Source organism: Salminus brasiliensis, chromosome 2 (genome assembly GCF_030463535.1).
Source record: "Salminus brasiliensis chromosome 2, fSalBra1.hap2, whole genome shotgun sequence".
NCBI lineage: Eukaryota > Metazoa > Chordata > Actinopteri > Characiformes > Bryconidae > Salminus > Salminus brasiliensis.
Window position 1 is genome coordinate 37,207,427 of NC_132879.1, and position 20,432 is coordinate 37,227,858.

Sequence of the window (20,432 nt, forward strand, 5' to 3'; positions counted from 1 at the left end):
TAGTGAGGAACACAAGCCATACCACACCTTCATCAGAAGGAAGCTATGGGGCGCGGGATTGAGGAAACTCTTCGATATACAGGGGACTGGCTGGCGTATCATTATGTCTCATAGAAGGTTTACAGATCATTCTGGTCAGGAGATCTGATATTTACTTGCCCCAAGCTATGGAAGGGGGGAATGGGGTGGTGAGGGGGGATTATTTCATATCCACTGGTCGAGCTATTTAAAGAGGCTTATTTCCAGCCAGCCAGCTGACCTGCCCCCACTCTCCTCCACCTGCAGAGTTATGCACAAGACATATGTGAGCGCGACTGCAGCGCAACAACAGACGGGCCTTAAGAAGGTCAAACATTTACATTATGAATATTCAGAATACTCAGAAAGTACGCTTACTGTACTCGGGCGCTGTCGCAAACTACTCTTCCCTCCCCACAAAAACAGCCTTTAAATAACGCTACATGTCGAATTATAATGCAATTAATCAACTTTAATTAATGCTAACATTCCTTCCTCACCGACAGGTTGCCATGGACACAGAAGCGCTTATCTGTGCAAGGAAAGCCGCCTTCGTCTCTCAGATCAAATGCTGTGGTTTTTCCACAGCTCACTGCTAGCCGCACCAACCACTAAGAGGCATGTGCCTTTTTATCTGTCTTTACACACAAGTGACTGACGCAGTTCAGACTTATTGGGATGGTGGTGGAAAAAGAGGGGGGAAAAAAAGAAGGAGAGAAATACATAAAGAGAGAGATGTGAAGCGAAGAGAGAGCGTGTGCAAGACAGATAGAGGCAGAGAGAGAATTGGGGGGGGTGGGCAATAAGAAGAAACGAGAGCTGAATGCTGGGGAGAAAGACAGAAAGACTGTAAGGAAAAGATAAAAAGAGGCTTGCTGAAGCCTGAGAGACTGAGTGCAAATTTATGTAACTGTGTGTCTCCTTCAGGCTAGACAGAGACCCAGTGTGTCTGAACAGAGAGTCAAACAGCGATGGAGGCGCAGAGAGACAGACAGACAGACAGGCACAGAGGAAGACATTCAGACAGAAAGAGCATGACTGGATGACAGAGTGACCTCTCCTATTCAACTCATCAAAATTAGACCCACTGCAGGACAGAGTGCACAACCTTTTCAGTCAACACAAACACATAACCACGTTAAAAGCATAGAGAACACGACCTCTATTACCCTCAACCAAAACTCGCTCCACTCTGCCCCCCTCCTCACCCGAAGCCCAATACAGGACCGGAAACACAACAGCGTTTATTACCGGTCTGCACGAACATCCAGCAGGTTAACCATTATACAAAATGTTGGGGTCAAGAAAACCTGCATCCCTCACGTGGACTCTCGTGTTTCACTCAGGCCAAAACACTGCTGACTTGATCTGTGCGCGAAGCTGTCAATTCCAAACGACTCACTGATTCAGTCGACTCACTCGCCCTTAAGAGCAGTCAGTTCAGTCGGAATCCATGATGTGAGCGATTCCCTGCGCAAATCGATTCCCGGCGGAGCACAGAGCATGGAGGGAGTTTCTATGAATGTGTTGCCCTGTTCAACTTTCTTACCCAGCATATACTCAGATATCAGCTTTGTCCCACTTAAAAGAGAACACCACAGCTTTTCTAAAAGGTCTGCATTAATTCCATCCTTTAGATGCAAGCAAACTTAGAGTGGTTTAATACAAAACATGCCATTACAAAGAAGGTCTGAAGGTTCCCAGACTCCCAAATCTTTCTGAATGTGCTGGTGCAAGCCTGAGACATTGATTTGCGATAGTTGTGAACAAGCAAGCTGGTGTAGGAAACCTGTGAGAAAGACACAGGAGCTCAGGGCAGAAGAAAGAGTGAAAGACAAAGAGTGAAGTGAAGTCAAAGAGTGTGTTACTAAGTTTAGCAAATAAGCAGCATTATTATATATTGGTTTGGTTGCTCATACACAGACTATGTTTTGGTCTCCCAGAGCACTGCAAAGAAATGACCTCACATCAAACCACTCTGAATGATTACATCATAGATTGAATTGTGAAGCTATTTTGAAAAACGGATGAAATTTGCCTTTTTAACCAATATATCAAATCTAATTTTTTTGAACAGTGCTTCACAACCGACGCAGTGGCAAAGCAGTTTCCCAGTAATCCAGCGAGAAAACAAAAGATCAACGAAACAACAAGACTCACTAGAGACTTTCTGGAGGAAGAAACCTTGGGAGGAACCAAGACTTATGAGGGGGACCCATCCTCCTCTGGTCAAAATTACTTAATTACAATAATTACTTATTGATATCCACCGTACCACATGAGAATTCAGGTGTGCTTACAAAATCATAACTGTAGCTAATACGATTATAACAGACAAGGGACATTAAGAAATATGAAAAAATGAAAGTATGATGGTTAATAGTTGTATTAGTAATAATAACAGTAGCAAATAGAGTCCATGCAAACCTCAACCTTGCTGTTAGTAATGGAGGGAGGGCAACTAAGGCAGGTAGCAGTAGATGGAGGGTGGGCAGCTGGTTTGACGCGTGTAGCAGGAGAGTCCTGTCGGTCAGTCTCCCATCACAGGCGGTCAGTCATTCATTTGGAAAAATCAGTCTGCACAGCAACTGCAGTAGATTTAGAGAACGCTCCAAGAATAAAACACGCTGATTGGGCTTTCATGGTGAAAAGTATAAGCAGTTCTGGATTACAGCACCACAGCAGCTCACACGGAGCTATGCAGCATAGCATACTGGAGCTTGGCAGTGCAACCACAACATGCAATTAATGTACTGCAGTTATTTCCAAGTCTTACCAGACAGTGTGGCTGTCCTCTCTGCACAGTGTGCGGTCAGCTAACTAAAGAGACTGTAAGAGGGCTAATAGAATCTCTCCAGCTGACGTAGCTGTATAGAAGTGCTCCAGAGTAGTAGCCTCAGTGTTCTAGAGTACACTTGCTCTGACCCACTTCAGCTCGTTATTTAGCGGATTAGTAGGATCAAGTATATCACAACAGAGAAACCACGCATAAGAACCCCCCCCCCACACCGAGCAGTGGTTTCCAGGTTTACTACTACTGGAGAACTGGAAAAGGCTCTAGGGACTGACACCACATGACAAAGGGGACGCTTATTTTTCCCTTCACAGAAACGGCTTCTTCTGGCAGTGACCCTTTCGGAAGCCTGGAAGCGCCCTCCAACGTAGCTGATCGAGCGGAGGTGATTTACGGCCGGACGTTAAAGTCAGGGGGCTGCGGGGGGTCAGGAGGGGGTGTCGTCGCCGGAGACTGATGGCTTGGGAGAGCAGAGGAAAGGTGTGTGCGTGATTGATGTGGAGCGGCTCTAACTTAACAGCCTGCTACAACTCTATAGGGGATGAAGTGTCAGAGCGCGCACGCGCACACACAACCTACATGTATGCCACAATGACCGAAATAAGAGGCGAGGCCGGCAAACACAAAGCGGCAAAACAATTACGAGAGATCACCACAATGAAGAAAGGCCAGCGTTTTATAGAAACCACAAACAGTGCAAGCATTCAAGCCTTTGAGTCTGAAAACAAACACTTACTCGAGATCCTACAGGTCTAATATACACCCTGGTGACAGGGTGGTAGCAGCCATTCTACTAACAAAGCAGAGTAAATGAATGTGTTTCAGCCATCTGAGAGTGAATAGGGGTTCACAGTAAAGGAAAGTGAGAGAGAGAGAGGGGAGACAGAAGAGGGAGTGAATGCATTTAAGAGTGGAATTGGCTGAGGATCTAAGAATAGCTTCTCTCTGCACTGAGGATCTTTTTTTTTTTTTTTTTTTTTTTTTTTTTTTTTTTTTTAGAGCAGGTAATAAAGAAAATTGATGAGCCGTTAGCTGAATCCTCAGCCCTGGATCTGCCGGCTTAAACCTGTCTACTACTGCCCGCATTCTCTCTCTCTCTCTCTCCAGAGGGTGCACGAATGTGCGCCCCGACAAACGCGGGTCTCCACTACGAAGCTTCTGAAAATTGTTGCGTCAGGCTACAAACCGCTGTGGATCTCAGCTGCCACTGAAAGACGCTGTGTGCTGGCAAGGCCAAATCCAGAGATTGAGATTCTAACGGCTTACGTTTCTGATTAACTTGCAAGAACATAAACAGCGGCACCACCATAATGTGGACTGCACACATTCAGCGCCATGAGCGATTAGCGGCCAGCACCCAAACGAAAATGGGAAAAAGTCCATGGAAGCGTTTCAGCTGGTGCAGGCAGTGACATAACGGACAAAGGTTCATTCGAGGAGAAGAGGAGTTGCTGTTAGCCACTTGCTTGCTGCTTTTTGCATAAGTATTCTCGCAGCATGGAGGAGTATTTATTTAAACCAGCCAATAATCACGCACTGAAAACACCCACAGCGCTCTGTGTGTTCAACTGTGGGTTGTTGCTGTCAACAGAAACCTGGGTCACACCATGAGAACAGAATGTATTCTGCTCTGAAGTTTTGAAGGAAAAGGAGTTGGGAGTTTACTGCTAGCTTGATTAAAGTGCTTTGCAAAACCGTTCTGGTACGGGTGCTAGGGCGCAAATGGCTGAGGACGCAGACAAATAGCCCCCTAAGCGCTCTTTAACTTCTGAGCGCGCGGGTAACGCCGCCTGCAAGAGCAAATATTTAGCATTTCATTAGTCAAACAGCCTGAGCATCCCGCCGCAAAACTCATCAGACGGAGAGTTCAAGAGTCCCCACTCTCCACAAATGTCACTGTGTGTGTGGGGTGAGGGCTCATTCTTTTTTTAATTACAGTCAGGCGATTAAAGGGGACACCTGAAGCGAGCACAGGGATGAAGGCCCTAAATGCTCTAGTAATGTGGGAGTGTGTACTCATGGGGGGGTGGGGGGTGGAAGCGCAAATGTCAGCAGGCTAGAGGGAGATGCCAAGGATGTGCGCGCACACGCCACACATGCATGTAATGGACAGGTCTCCTCTAGCTTATGCACTTGCTTAAACTCAGCTGGACAGAGCAGTGAAAACCCAACACGGAGCAAATTATCCAAATCCTGTCTCATCATCAACATTAATTACAGAAAAATGCTGATCTGGATCCCAGAGCTTCATAAAGTTCAAATCAGAATCGGCTACAATGACACACACGCCCATTGCCACAGATTGCACAGAATGTTCCAGAGGAAGCTTAGGGAGCACATTGATCTCTACTGTCCCAAAGCAAAGTTTTCTATAGAGACTGAAACCAAATGCCTTATATTAAGGTAAATCATGGCGGCTCATGCCTTTTAATGGACGAAAGGTCTCAGTTTGCCTCCATACGTTTTACATCACCTTGTTGCAATCACTGAAAGGAGGACAACTTGTGTCCAGTATGTTCTGCAGTTCTGAATGGGGCTCATACTAGGAAGCTTGTGAATCCATCACTACTAGGATGGCCAAAGCGGTCACTGACTGAATAGATTGAAAAAAAACAACAAAAAAAGATAATTTCTTGTGTTAGAAAAAGGCAAATTTCCATGCTGCTTGCCATCAGCAGCCGGAGTCAGAGAGAGCACAGGCGTCTGTACCGGAGCTTTCCTCTGAGCGCACTGTCAACAGTCAACAAGTGGAATACGGACCTTAGGTGAACAGCTCCCACACACTGCGGTCTCATCTGTCACAGCTGGCTTGAGCTTGGTTTGGCTTGCAGTCTTCTCTTCACTTGGTACAGCTTTCTTTTGTTCGTGATCTGCTTCTGAACCAGCTGCTGTGACTGTGTGCTTTCAGGTTGTGCAAATTTACTTGAGGATTTCTAAAAATTCTGCGCAAGTGAGACTCCTTCACCTCGTAATTTCAGGCCTGATCTTGTTCTGATCGTCATGTTGTACTCAGATACTGGCAGACACTTGTGGTTTATTTAGTTATAGCCATTACATCTCAAAATATCCCAAACGGGCAATTTCCATTGCGGCTGTCCTACATGACAAGGCCCTGGAAGTATGTTTTAAAGCTGGAACGTCCCACATTGCTGTTGTGAAACGGCATCTCTGTCTTTCACTCGCTGCCACCAGACTGAGGATACAAATGCTTAACATTTGATTCTCCAAAAAGGAAAATTAAGGAGTTCACAGGAACTCAAGATTATAGAGTGTGTTGTTAGTTGCATCTGTAATCCTGCGTGACACGCAGTTTGTGCAGTACGCCTTTTTGTTTTTAGGATAAGCACAGTAGAGCCGCTGCAGCGGTGGGCCGAGGAATGCCCTCGCCACCAAATCATGCAGAAAAATGGCTGCTCACTGCGCTGCACAAGGGACGAACCTCCGCACTCCCAACACTCGTCCATCACCCCCACTCACATCAACGGCCCCCTCTGCATGAGCGCGAGAGAGGGTGAGTAAGAGAGGCAGGATGTCCCGCAAGCAGACAGCAATCAGTTGTGTTTTCCTTTGCTGCCTGAGTATTCAAGCATGTGTTAATCAGCAGTAATGCAATTCACAGAGTCATATCTGATTATAGCACCTTCCCCGCCCCGTCCCGCAACATGCACACACAGGCGCAGTCTTCTCGTGTGAACTCTTGCTGGTGAAACAGTCATGCGGACTCTTTCTGTGCGAGTGGACCCGGGGCGGCCGCAAATCTGCCCCCGAGGACCTCGGCTAAGAGCTGGGAGGAACATCACAGATGAGTGCAGAAAGGCAGCAGAGCGGACACAAACACACAAACAGCCTATCCGAGCAAAATCGCACAGGGCTGAGTTGTTGATTACGCTGGTGCATGTGCGTCTTTACATGTGCGTACACACCCTGACGCAGACATGCTGATGTAACTGCTGCGTGTATGCACAATATGCAACGCCGCAATATGCACAGCGATAGAAGCGTCACAATACTACACACTGGTACAGACGTACAACAGACACTTGCTGTCAAAGCTCATCTTATTTCATTTAAAAGTAAAAATGAATAATTAAGACTTTTAGAAAATGATGACCACTGAAAATTTGTGTGTTTTTTTTCTTTTTTTATGCTGGCTGTATAGACCAGTCTATAACACTTAAAATCAGCAGCTCAGCTAGAACATTTTCATGAAAATGTGCCATTAATCAAACATGGGATGGACCGATATTGTTTTAGGGCAGATGCGGAAACTGATTTACCACATTTGCTATTTTACAGGAATGAAACTTGTGTTATTAAAACCTTGCATCTCAATGTTTGCCATTTAAACTTTTGATTTTGTGAATCTGCCAGCTCTTTACATGCTCAAAACTCCATGATGAATGTACTCCAAACTGACGGGGGGGTCTTCCATAGAATATAATTCCCCCCCTCTGCTGCTATAAAGTTGCCATTTAGCACCAAAAGGACCATTAGGACCAGTGCCTAAACCTTAATTAAAATTAATTAGTTTTACCTCGATTATGATGAATGAACGATCACATAAGCTGCTGGAGTTGAGCATTTGAGTTCTCCAAGTTGCAGACTGGACAGGACAGAGTCACGTAATAACACACATGGTAGTATGTTTTTAAGGGGGCGGTACAATAAATATAGACTACATCAATAAGAGGTTCCATTACATCGATTAAAGTTTTGCTTAACCATGATTAAATTGCCTGGCTCCAATTAGAAAATCCAAGGTCTGTGCACTCGACAGTACAATTTTTACTGTACAACCGTACATATTGCCCCAGTATTGTGCGTGTAGTTTCGTGTGACTCGGCTGCACTTTTAGGTCAGATGTGTGCTTTTAGAGTCATTAATGATGCATTCTTGGATCTTTAACCATCTCCATTCAGCCTCAACTTTATCAGACAAAGTGGCTCAACAGAAAACAGTCAGCCTCTATTTGTATGTATGTGGATGTGCACAAGAGTGTGCAGTTAAAGCAAATAAATAAATAAATAAATAAATAAATAAGGGGGGGGGGTTGTCTGTGAAAGAGGGCTAAGAGGAAAGCTGACAGAGTGCTGAAACTGCATCCAGGGATTTGTGAGAAGAATGTGTAAATAACACACGCATCACTTCCACTTCTGCGCTAATCTTTGTGATTGTGTGTGTGTGCATGCATGCTGACGGCAGGCTGAGCGAAGCCGTGGAGTTGGTGGGTTGCCTTTAGCGTTCCTGAGTTGCTTGTGCGCGCGTCAGTGCATGTGTTTGATGTAGAATACTCCAATACCCCTCCGCCAGTAATGCACACATTACATAATCTATGCAACGCATGCAAGTAACACTTGCCAGCTCTTAGCCTTTGTATGATAAAAGGAAGAATCTTTTTTTAGTGATCTAGAGAGGAGCGGAGTCAGTCGAGCACTTACTCTACTACAATCGGATGCGCGAGCGTGCACACAAACACGTAGCCCTTGCATTCTCCAACCGGAGGCAAAAATAATTGGGGGGTGTGTATTCGTGTGCGTGTTTATGTGTGGGAATGATTCCCTGGAGGCTTTCTATCATCCAATAAAACATACCTCCTATTGAACCCTCTGCCCTTTTCTCCCTGTATTCAGGCCAAGCACTGCTTTCCTATGCGCTAGCACATGTTTACCTCTTATGGGAGATCACCTAAAGGTCCTCAGTGCAAGAAATGAACATGCGCGATGGGTGGAACAGAGCTGAAGCCTGGGGCTGCCACGTTCAATTAACTCCATGTTGGAATCAGCACAGAAAACACATTAGAGGCCGAGTGAGAAGGAAGAGAGAAGGAGGAGGGGGAGAAGAAAGAAAGGAGAGGCTGAGGAGGAGGGGGAGAAAAAAGTATGGCCTTGTGGAGACAGTCATTGTTATGTATACGCAGTTCTGTTGTGTGTACACAGGCTGCGGCGGGTGTCACTTAACTATGCTAATTGGCTCTCTGGCTCCAAGTGCGAGAAGAATTAATGACTTTACGAGTTTTTTTGTCAACCCCGAAACGCACAAGTCACTTTCCCACCGGCCAAGGAGCCAAGGACTGCTCGCTGCATGAACGATCTGTTTAAAAAACTTCAGTGGCACTCCTGAGGCCGCGGCTCAAAGATGTTCTGCCGACTGACCCGCAGAGCATGCTGCTGCCGTCCTTCAACAGCCAGCAATTTATGACGCAAAACTGGCTCACAAAGTTGCAAGCAGGTAAAAACAAACCAAGCCATGTTACTACACTCCGCTAATGCCATTCCCATGACATAAAGAGACTGACAGGTGCTGGTTTATCCTGAACACACTCATCTGTGCTGTGGAATCCCTTCGCTTCATCAGCCGTGAAAGGCACACAGTCAATTATTCATCTAAACTTGGAAGGGGGAGACTGCAGAAGCATCAATCTGTGCTTCTCAATTCGAAATGAGTGGGGAGACCACGCAGGCTTTGGAAGAGACTAAAGAGCTTCCGCGGGATTGCACCGGATGACGGGTTTCTTTTCTGAAAAGGGATCAGGAAACACTTCCGCGAGACCACTGCTCAGGCAAGCCTTGGAAAGGGGAGAGGAGAAGCAGTTATGTAACAAGCTCTAATGACATACATTACCTTAATATGCTGCGCTAACTCTGGGTCTCCCACTGACAAGCGGGATTACGGATGGATCAAACCAAAGGTGGCAGCGCATGCAATTTCGACTAACAGCGGCAAGGCAACGCACTGGCTGTGAGATTGGTTGGGAACAGTAGAGGGAGCGATCAGATCTGTGGGTGGAGCAAAAGACCGCTGTAGGTAGGCGGATTGTTTGGAAAGAACTGAGTGGAGAACCTGTATTTTAACAGTGTTGAAAGGGATCAGAAAACACAAGGGAAAAGCGAGGTTGTTTACTGTACACTGTTAGGGACTTTTAGAGGCTCTTCAATTTGAAACTGTGAAGGAACCTCTTGAGGTGCTTTGAGGAACCTTCAAGTAACCTTTTTCTTCTAAAAAACTTTTTTTGAAGGTTCCTCAAAGCACCTCAAGAGGTTCCTTTAAAGTTTCAAATTAAAGAACCTCCAAAAGCTCCTCAAGGAACTTATACTTTACACACCTGGGAGTGAATGAGGGTATCCCTGTTAAAATACTTAATAAATGTGTTATTTAGTACCTCTAACTTTTAACAAAGTAATTATTGTAATTACATTAAATATATTCAAGTAAGTATTTTAATTAAGTATTTTAATCATGGGGTGAAAAATGCTCAGATGCTGTGTTGCAAGCCCATTTCCAACCCTGTTATTTTGCCTCAGGACACAATTATTTGAGGTTTATGAGTCACCTCCAAGTACTGAAACCCCATCGTAGAGAACCTTTAACTTAGCGAATAAGAATCAGCTTTAATAAAACCCAGTCGGAGACTTGTGGAGGAGGCAAGAGGACTTGCTTGAGGCTTGACGCCAGCTAGCAGAGCCATTCGCTAGCAGGCTTTAACTATATCGCTTCTGCCGCAGAAGCTGGGCCAATGGTGATCGCCAGAGAGGTAGGGCTGGGCAGAAGCCTCTGGGGAGAGCTGCCGTATCTAATTGGATAACTCTTCCTGTGATTCAGTGTGTCGTTCCCTGTCTGACACAGCCTGCCCTCCATTTGTTAAATTAGAAGGCAACAATGACAACGGTGTGAGGAGTGATGACCAGAATTGTAATATATATATAATCACCCACTGCCCCTTTCGCCATTAGTCTCAATGCAATTTACCATCCCCCCCCCCCCCCCCCCAAAAAAAAAAAAACAGTGGTTGAGGGAGCGAGAGAGAAAAAGAAAGAGGATGAGAGACGCGGCAAGAAAGCGCAATATACAGACACAAATGGCTTTCCTTTGGGAAACCAAATGGCAAATAAAGCACCTGAAACTTTAGCTGAAACTGGCTGCCGTTCACGTTCCCTCATCAAGTCTTCAAAGAACTTTAACTGAGGCGGATCTGAAATGATTTCCCTGCATGCTTGGACATTGCCATGGCGACAGCCACTGCCATGGCTTGATCTTTGAGTGGGAAAATAAATACATTATATAAAAAGCTTCAGATTTAATTGAGGGTGCTTGGTCATAGAATAGAATGTATTTCATATTCACACACTCAGGCAATCTAACTGTCAGGATTTAATTATCATCATCATCAGAACAGATTAGAAGAGAGGGTCCTTTAATCAAAAAGCATTGTCCAACAGGGAGAGTAAAAATAAATAAATAAATAAATAAAACAAAAAACACATGGGCAATGAAAGATCAATGCTTTCATCCCACCATCGACCACTAACAACTTATTTAAATCTGAACTGATATTAAGGAGTGCTAGGGGACGTGCATGACTAATGAGTAATGGCATAAACCCCAATGAGACAAAGGGGGACGTCACTTTTCCTGATTTACATGAAAAGCCATAGACGGAGGTCTCTATCTCTCAAGTGCTGGGTTTGAAAATTCAAACCTATTAGCTTCCCTAAAGCTCCAATTATCCTGATTCATCTTTAGCTCCCTCTTGCTAAGCCAGGTGTGTAAAGGGCTGACTCGGCAGTGGCAGGCTATGCAAGCCAGGCCATCTCTGCGGAAAATATTCCTTTTCTCTGGCTTCTCAAAAAGTAAGGCATCCTCGGGGCGCTGCAGGGGCCTGCAAATGCGCTAGAATCACTCAAGCTCTCGTGGCAGGCAGCGTAATCTTTTGATAGTCTGAAGCGTTGAGAAACTGCGAGGAAAATGGCCCAGGCCATTTAGCCAATCATTTGAGACTGCTAAGCCGGTGTTGTAGGCACGCTGCTGTTCACAGGCTTTGCAAAAACGGCTGGATGTAGGTAACACCCCCCCCGCACGACTGGACTTGGCCCATAAGAGCGAAGAGCGAGAGAAAAGGGCAAAATAGGATTATACTTCAATCAGCAGTCCTCAAGGACACACTTCCACTGAGCGTCAAAAGCAGGAGGGTCGAGCTTGCAGGAGCCTGGACAGAGCTGAACCTTTGGCCAGTGCTAGAACTGAAAGGCATGGAACGGCATCTTAGGACTGTGGTCTATTCGTAACCAACAAGCAACTCAGTTTTACTCAAGATTTATGCTTAGCAACCATCACTAGGCATCAGACCCTTACTGAACTGCCCAGTAACAAACCAACCAAAGAAGCCTAAACAGACCTAAACAACTTCTTAGCACTTGCAGGTAGAAGGGGATGGAAAACATTGACCGCATCGACCAAAAGGACAAGCTCCAAGTTGTGTTAAGAGAGTTATTTATTAAATGGCAGGAGTTAAAGTTGCAGAGGGCTTAACTGGCTACTGTTTTATTAAGAATAGTGACAGTAGTGACATCTATATTTAGATTCATGGTAAAGACAGGATTACTAGTTGGAAGCTGAGCTGGAAAAGCCAGGGCGTGTTCAATGGGTGTTATACACCCATCAGCCATAGCCTTAAAACCACTGGCAGGTGAAGTTGATAACACTGAGCTTATGCAACATGTTACATTGAACAAAGGCAAGATTTTTGATGTCGAGCTGACTGGATCAGAGCATATGCAAAACAGCAGGTCTTGTGGGATGTTCCCAGTATCCAAAAGTGATCCAAGCTAGAACAACTGCAATGAGTGTCATGAGTGGCCAAGGCCCTGCTGATGGCATGCATGGAGGCCCTATCTAACAAACTTGTTAGATGTTTAAGAGAACAAACAGCCAATAAAGACTGGTTTGAGGAATATGAAAAAAAAAAGAGGAAAAAGTCAAGGAGCTTTGGAATGGCTCTGGCAGCTATTGGCAGCCCACCACCCTACCAAGTGACTACGTATCCTCTTACCGCAGTGACTCTCTCGCCACTGAACGAAATCAAATGCTCACAGCAAATGGATTTTTGGCTTTTCAAAATCCGTTTCAAAAGCCGTCAATGTGCAGGTGTCCCAGGTCTTTTGCCCATAACGTTCATGTCTGCAAATGCTGTCCATTAAGCTCTTATTCTTTTAGTTTTGAGCTTCAGGCCAGAAGACTTCGATTACTGCCAATGCAAGGCTCAATTGATGTACTCCTTTGCCTGGCGAACAGGCGGTATTGCTGCAAGCATGCTTTAACACATGCCCGTTGCGGTTGCACTGCGTCTAATTGTCTAATTTGCCAAACTGACTACTGCTGCATGTAGTATTTAGTGATTATATGCTATAAATGTGGGAAATCTTACTCCTCGTGTTAACAACTGTGATCTTTGACATTCAGCAGTTTTGAATATTCATGATTCCTTCTTTTGTTCTAAAATGTTAATCTGAACACAAGTTCACACAGAAGGCATTGAAGTGAACTCATTAGTGAAGTCTTCGTGTTAATAAGTTAACTTTGAACAAGTACAAAAAACTGAAGGACATTGGCTAGGAGTCAAACGGGCTCAGCTAGGAAAGGTTTCAGACGGACAGAAAAAAATGAAGAAATAGGAAAGGAGGAGTAGGGTGGAGGTGGTGAAGAAAGAGACAAATTGGAGACTTCGAAAAGCCAGTTGCAGATTCTGCATTGAGATCACCCAAACCTTGGCTTATCAGATGCTGCTAATTCTCTTCACAGTAATTATTACAGAACTTGTTAATGGTCTCTGGTAGACGGCAGAGCAGAGGTTGGCGCCACGTTTAAGGCTGCTGAAAAATGTTCTCCTGCAACTCTGTTGCCCAGCAACAAAGAGTGTGATTGCGCCGCTGCGCAGCAACCTTTAACATTTTTGAGAGGTTTCAGCGCTGCATCCATGTCTCACTGAGGAGCGCAACAATAAAATCATGAGGGCAAAGTTTTTATGATAAGCAGCTGATCAAAGCTGATCAAAGCTGATCAAAGGTGACGGTGGCTTCATTCAGCACGCATTTGATGAGCTTCTCACACAGACAGATAAATAAAGACCACACACTGGTTAGAAGTTAGATTTTAGTTAAGCGTGGCTAGTAGGAAATGCTCAGCATTTTACAAGAGCCTGATCTTGATATTTTTTTTAAATCGCCCTTTCTCGGTGTTCATTTTGGCCTCCTGTACACACAAGCAAGCAGTCTTAGCTACTTGAAAACTGAGGTTTTCTGAAAATGCTCTTCAGGGTAAAGATTTCACAGAACTTTGATTTCAGGATTTTCATTTTGACAGGCAAAATGGAGCTATAGAGACCTGCTGTTCAAACACAGCGAGTTATAGCTAAACTCCCTTTGCGTTGTATTTAGGTCTATTTTGGACATTATGTTTGCTTTCTGACATCAAACTGGGGAAGTAGCTTTCAGAAAGGGAGACTTTCAGAAACATTGAGACTAACAGAAAAAAAAACTGCGGTTTGACAAATATGTAGACGAGCCTTAGAAAGGGTCACAGATGCCAAAAAAAAAAAAAAAATTGGTGCAGTTGAAGGGTGAAGACCTGTGTGTGTTCTGGCTTGCTTGAAATACGTCCAATTTTAATCCCTTCTCCTTAATGGCTTGTCTCGGTTTCCGTCACTGGAGGTCAGCTGAGGTAAGCACTTTTTCCCCCTCCCTCACTCTTCTCCTTTTCAGAACAAAGGCGAGTGTGTCTCATATGCCGTTCCCAAATAACAGAGAATGGCTTAATGAGAACCGCGTGTCCTCAGAGTCCATTTCATTACAGAACGTCTCCAAACGGGACACCTGACACAGCAAGTCGCTAATGCCTCTCTCTCTCCACCGCACGGGGAGCAATAAAAAGAAACTGAAACGCTCCTAACACTAGAAATAAACGAGGGCGCGACTGCCTGAGCTAGGAAAAAAATGAAAGGTCAGCGTGAAACAGCGACAAGGCTGTCAGCTGTTACCATTTCCTTTCCTGTCCCACTAGTGTTGAAGGGTTATTTAACCCCAAGGTACCTGGGAAAGATTCATGAGCAACGGCACAGGGTGGATGCTGAGAGCATCCCTCATCTAGGCGGAGAGCGGGGCCGTCTTGCCGGTCTGTACCACTTAGACCTCAGCAGTTCAAACTTGATCTCGTCAGTGAGGCCTGTCGTGCCGGCCTGTCCCCTCTCTACAGCCATGCAGCCAAAGGGCGAAGTGAGGCGAAACCTGTCTTCTTTAATTCCCTCGGCTTCGTCTCAGCAGGTCAATCCCCCTCGCTAAGGGAAGGGTGGCGCGGGAAGTGAAAGGGTCAAACTGCATGTGAGGAGTCACTCAAAAACCTCCATACCCTGCGTCCAGTGAGGTGACATTGAGACGGGGTGAGGGGCGTGCGCGCGCGCTAGTGCCAGGAAGTGTACACAAGCCTGAGCAGCTTTCTAAGCTGAAATCAAAGTAGATGCAGAGATGCACATTTCGTGATGTTATTCTGCAGGACAGCCAGAGGTTCAGCTAGCCACAGAGCTTGACATTTGTCTGAACATAAGAGGATGCGACTGTTCGTACCAGGTTTGGACGGGTTCTGAACGTTTTCTCAAATATTCAACAAGTTTGGGGTCTGGGGTTCGGAATTTACATTTGAATTTTTTTGGGGAGCACGTATTAATTTATTATCCGTTTCAGAATCACTATATCAGACCACCATATTAAGAATGAAAATTACTCACTGTTCATTATTGCAATGTACTAATAATTGAATAGAAATGGTTCATTTTTAGAATGGTCTCAATCACAAACATTTAAAAATACTGTAAAAGTTGATGGGTTATTTTTAATTGAAATAAGCAATTCAATGTATGCTTATAAGTAAACCCGTATTTAAAAGTTCATTCCCAGCTTTGTAGTAGGGTACCAACTAATGATGGGGTTTTAAAAAAAGTAAAAAACGCATGATTCACGGAGGCCCATGGACATAGTACATGCAGGAGTGGTATACACACGAAAGGTGGCGTTCGTAATTGCGCAAGCGATTGTCGTCTCTAAAAGCAAACTAGCGATTATGAACTCCACCCCAAAACAAGCCAAGAATCAATCCTAGGTGCGGACTTATTTAGAACAGGCGTGACAACGCCTTCATCTCCAGCTGCCAGTGGTTGAGCTCAGATCATTATCTAGCAGTGTACTCAGCCATCATTTCAATCTGGACCAAAACGTGAGGTCCTATTAAAGCTATACTACGTCAGTAAGGAGCAAGAAGTCTCTGAGGTCTGAGACGCGGAGAGAGATGAATCCAGGTAGCGGATTCAAAAAGGAGGGCAGAGGCGGGCTCTCAGCTGCCTTCAGCTGTGGATCATAATGATGACTGCACGAGGCCCTTCCAGCGCCCACTCTCCCGCTCTGTCTGGATAATGGAAGCGAGGGGTAAAGGACAAGAGGAACAGCTGGCAGGGCCACGTTCGACCGCCAGGCCTGTCCCTTCCTCTTGCCCCTTTTGAGCCATAATGAAAATGGAGAGAGAGAGATTGGGATCACGAAGAGAGAGAGAGCTTCATCAATCAAAGCTCGGTGGAGGAGAACTGGCTCACAGTGCCAAATCCACAGCCCTATTCGCCCACCTCCCCCGCCTCAGCTACACACTTGTTCCGGAGTCCTGCATTTGTGCGGCACCCACTGTTCCTGGCATTTGAACGCCCGTGTGTTCGGCTTGAATTAATGCGATTCGACAACAGGTTTGCTCGTTCCCCAATTACCCCTCCCAAGTTGGGCTGGATTTTAGACGACAGAGGCTGGCCTTTGCTCCCCAACCAGGAGTGAGGCGGAGGAACACGAAACCATGCTGATTAGCGCGCTCGCACTGATTGGATCCGAAGTGACAAATTTTGTTTGCTAGTCTGGTCTCATAAAAATGCCAGAGCTGTGACGGGGCTGCACGTGCGTGTCTGGGTGTGCGCGCACACTCACCTTGTCTTTCCTCTGCCTGGCCACCTCCTCGGCCGACTGCAGGGTCTTGTAGTAGGCGCTGCGCTCGGCTGTGAAGTGGACCTTCGACAGAGAGTTCTCCACCAGAGCCACAGACAGATTCATTCCTTCGATATGCAGCCAGCCTATGAAGTTCCCTGCTTTGTCCATGTTCTCGACCTCCACCTCCACCTGAGAGAGAGAGAGAGAAAGAGAGAGAGAGGGGGAAAAAGAGAGAGAGTTAATTTGCTGTATCTGGAATTATTTGAGAGATTCCATTACAGCATGACAGAAGAGAAGAGGCCCTAGCCTAAAATAGACAGGTCTATGGAAGAGAGTGAGCTTTCTATTGATCACTCACACCAGGTTCTGAACATCGGGGGGGGGGGCCTGAGCATCGACACACGTGTGCACACATACCTGCACAGTGTGACTGTCAGCAAATCGCTCAATCGCTCATCTTCCTCGCACAATTAAACACTGGGCTTCAGCGTCAGTCGCAAGCTAACTTTAGCCTGACATTCTCAATTAAATAGCAATTGGGCACACACACACACACACACACGTGCACACTAACCTTAGCCCGACATTCTCAATTAAAGCGCGCACTCAGGGAACACAGACTCCTAATATATCACTTTTGTCTCCGGGTGACGGGGGTGTTTATTGGCAAGCGATCAGAGAAGAACGGGAAGGACAAAAGGTCAGTTTTGCGTAGAGGGACGGTGAGAAAGAAGACTAAAAGAAGAAGAGCAGCACTGAGGGCACTGTGAGGACTCCACTTCTAGGATTAATGCAGCCGCTGCTGTGCAAGCCACCCTCCTTCTAGAGGGATTTCTTTTTATAACAAATCTCAATTAAAAACTAAAATAAGTAAATAATTGAAACAACAAGAAAAAAAAGGACGCAGGATTCATGCTGTTCGCTAATTGGCTCCCCGGTGCACAAGTAGTTGGTCAGGCTAATGGTAAGCTACATATAACTCCACTGAAGTTAGTGGGTGAGGTTTGTCACGCCTATAGAGAGTAGAGCATTCGTCGCCAGAGGTCAAGAATCTAACGTGGCATGAGGCACTCTATTTTACTCCATGTTTTCTGATAAACAAACTGGCAGATATAATCTGCCTCCGGTAGTTTGGTAGCCTTGCTATGAAGATTTGATTGCATAGATAATCAACAACACACCTCATCCCCAACTCATCTCAAAAGTACTGGATGGAGCACCATAATTCCAGAGAATACAGTTCCACAGCTTAATGGTGCCAATCGGTTCAGGACAATCTGCTCCAGAGAGTCCTATTTTATTGGTAGTACTTCTCAACAAGGACTAGACAAACTGTGTGCACACTTTGCAGATCTGCGCCAGCAATGGCTACAACTTAAAGAAGCTGAACGCATTCATTAGATGGTGTGTCCACAAACATTTGGACATGGTGTACGTTACGGAAAACGAGAAGAGTGCAGACTTAAAGCTGTAGCATTACGTGTTTGCTACAATTTGACACCGGCCCTGACACTGCACACGACTCTGGGCTCAGTATTGGGTTTGGGATTCAATGTCCATAACTAAATGTGAATGAAGAAAACGTGACCTGTATCCATATAGATATTTCATCAACTACTGATACTCTAGAAGCTAGGAGGAGGCGGGTGGAGGAGTCTGACGTGACCAACCTGGAGTAAGTGGCTGATTGGTGCTGGTGTTCGAACAACGCACCTGTATTAACCATCATAATTACCACAATACCCATTTTCTCCATTAGCCCAATACCTATTGTCACCTCTGTTGCACTTTATTAGAGCGATGTTGACGCACCGTTTCATCCCTAACAAATACTAATTAAAACCAAATCGCCTCACATAAGCACTAAACGGCCGTGTGAGGAATTTGCATCACTTTGCGAGCTGGAGCAAAGGCTCTGACTAAACAGCTAATCAAACAAAGCTTGCTGACAAAGTCCTGTTACTGAAGATTAGCCGCACAAAAGGCAGCCCAAACTGCTTACGCGCTCCCAATTAGATGTTCATCACCTTTTGCTGTGCACTCCACACATTTACGTGAAACAAAACCAGTTTTGTCTGTATGTTTTAGGACCAACATGGGAACGGGCAGGTGCTGCGGAAAGATACTCCAGGAGTCAAGCGATTAAGACTGGGGCTGCTCAGCCTCCTCGGCCCCCTGGGAAATCTGCTGGGAATTACTTGGGAGGCTGAGCCAGTGAACGCGGAGAAAGTAAAAAGCTTTTTAATGAGGGCATAATCGCCACTTTGATTAAATGCGAGCATGACAACCAACTTCACATTATTGGGACAAACAAACACGCTTCCCTCTTTACCACTGGCTAATGGAAGGCTAATGTGCTCCACTCAAAAGCAGCGGCCCTCCTGTTGAGTCGGACCCCAGAAAACGTCTAGCAGTGTGGGCTAGCAACAGTTAAGCAGCTAACCGGATGAGGCACCATTCCCTTTCTCCAAGGAGACGGTCTGTGTCTAAAAGGAACAGCTCCTCTATGGTGGCATATGGCTGACATGCAAAATCTCTGGCATGACTTTACGAGACGTCGTAATTATGAAAAACATCTAGGACATGCATTACGTCTTGAAGTCATTTTTATGAAATTCTTATAAGATACAGCCTGGCTGTATCTACGTCATAATTACATGTCACATTATGACATAAGTAATTATGATGAACATTGTATAATTACGTGAAAGTATATTGCCATACTGCCGAAAATCATATATCTTAATAATGGCATGGAATATCTTGTAATTATGAGAAAGTATCTTATGTCAAAAACGACATGCGTCACAATGACATACAACTAGGCGTGGAAAATAGAAACCTTTACTGAGTGTAATTAGTGCTGTTTAATTAGATGAAGTGCAGCAGATTTTGAACAGAAATGAAAGAACCCGTTACTACTGAAGCGTTTGTTCTGTTATCACATGCATCGTGAAAATGTCTAAATATCGTGATACAATATTTTTACTGTATCGCCCAGCCCTCAGAGAACACTGTACCGACAAAAGAACCCGTGTCATATAAAAAACACAGGCTATTAGGTGTGCAAAATCTTTGAGAATAAAGAATCCTTCGGGGTGTTCAGAAACGTATACAAATACCACCGATGATACTTGGCGACAGATTTTCTGGTGACGTAAGCAAAGCATAAAGACAACTGAGTCATAAGTCAAAGACAATCTAGCCTATTTGGCAGACTTAATGACTTAACTTCATATTTTAATTATGTTCTTCCTTTGTTTCAATCCCATGTTAATCATTTTAGCATCTTAGCAGTTTTGGTGCTATACACATAAACTTGCCTTGCCTCATAAAGCAGAGCTTGTGTCAATTATGACATTTTATGACGATCTTGAAATAATTCTATACTTTTTTACAAGATATTCTGGATCAACTATGGCATGGGTCATTTTTATTTTGCATGACAGCAATATTTCTCTCGACTTTGTGCATGTTGGATATTTATTAGTAACCAAATAGCAATTCCTTTTAAAGATCACTTATATGTAGCCATTCTATGCATGTTGATCAGCCAACACCCAACCATGGTGTTTCAACAAATCAAGCAGTCGATTCTTCACATCTATGATTGAGTCTATTTGTGAAGCAAAAAAACAAACAAACAAACAAAAAAAAGCTCACCTGAGCTCTGAGGTAATGCCTATTTATTTGAATACTAAATCCACCAATAACGAACCATCCAGTATTACTGTTCAATCCTACAGTTGTCTCACCGTACCAGAGAGCAACGAGAGTGTGCTCACCTCCCTCCTAGTCGCCTAATTATTCGCAAAGGCTATTAAGTATGAAGA

At 44.9% G+C, this 20,432-nt stretch overlaps 1 protein-coding gene across 1 annotated transcript in view; it reads right to left on the reverse strand.

Moving 5' to 3' along the window:
• snd1 (staphylococcal nuclease and tudor domain containing 1) overlaps nt 1-20,432 on the reverse strand; it is a 165,126-nt gene that overhangs the window by 41,930 nt on the left and 102,764 nt on the right. Inside the window, exon 17 of the mRNA XM_072672570.1 lies at nt 16,600-16,788. Coding sequence (XP_072528671.1) covers nt 16,600-16,788 — 189 coding nt within the window. The remainder of the gene's footprint in view (nt 1-16,599; nt 16,789-20,432) is intronic.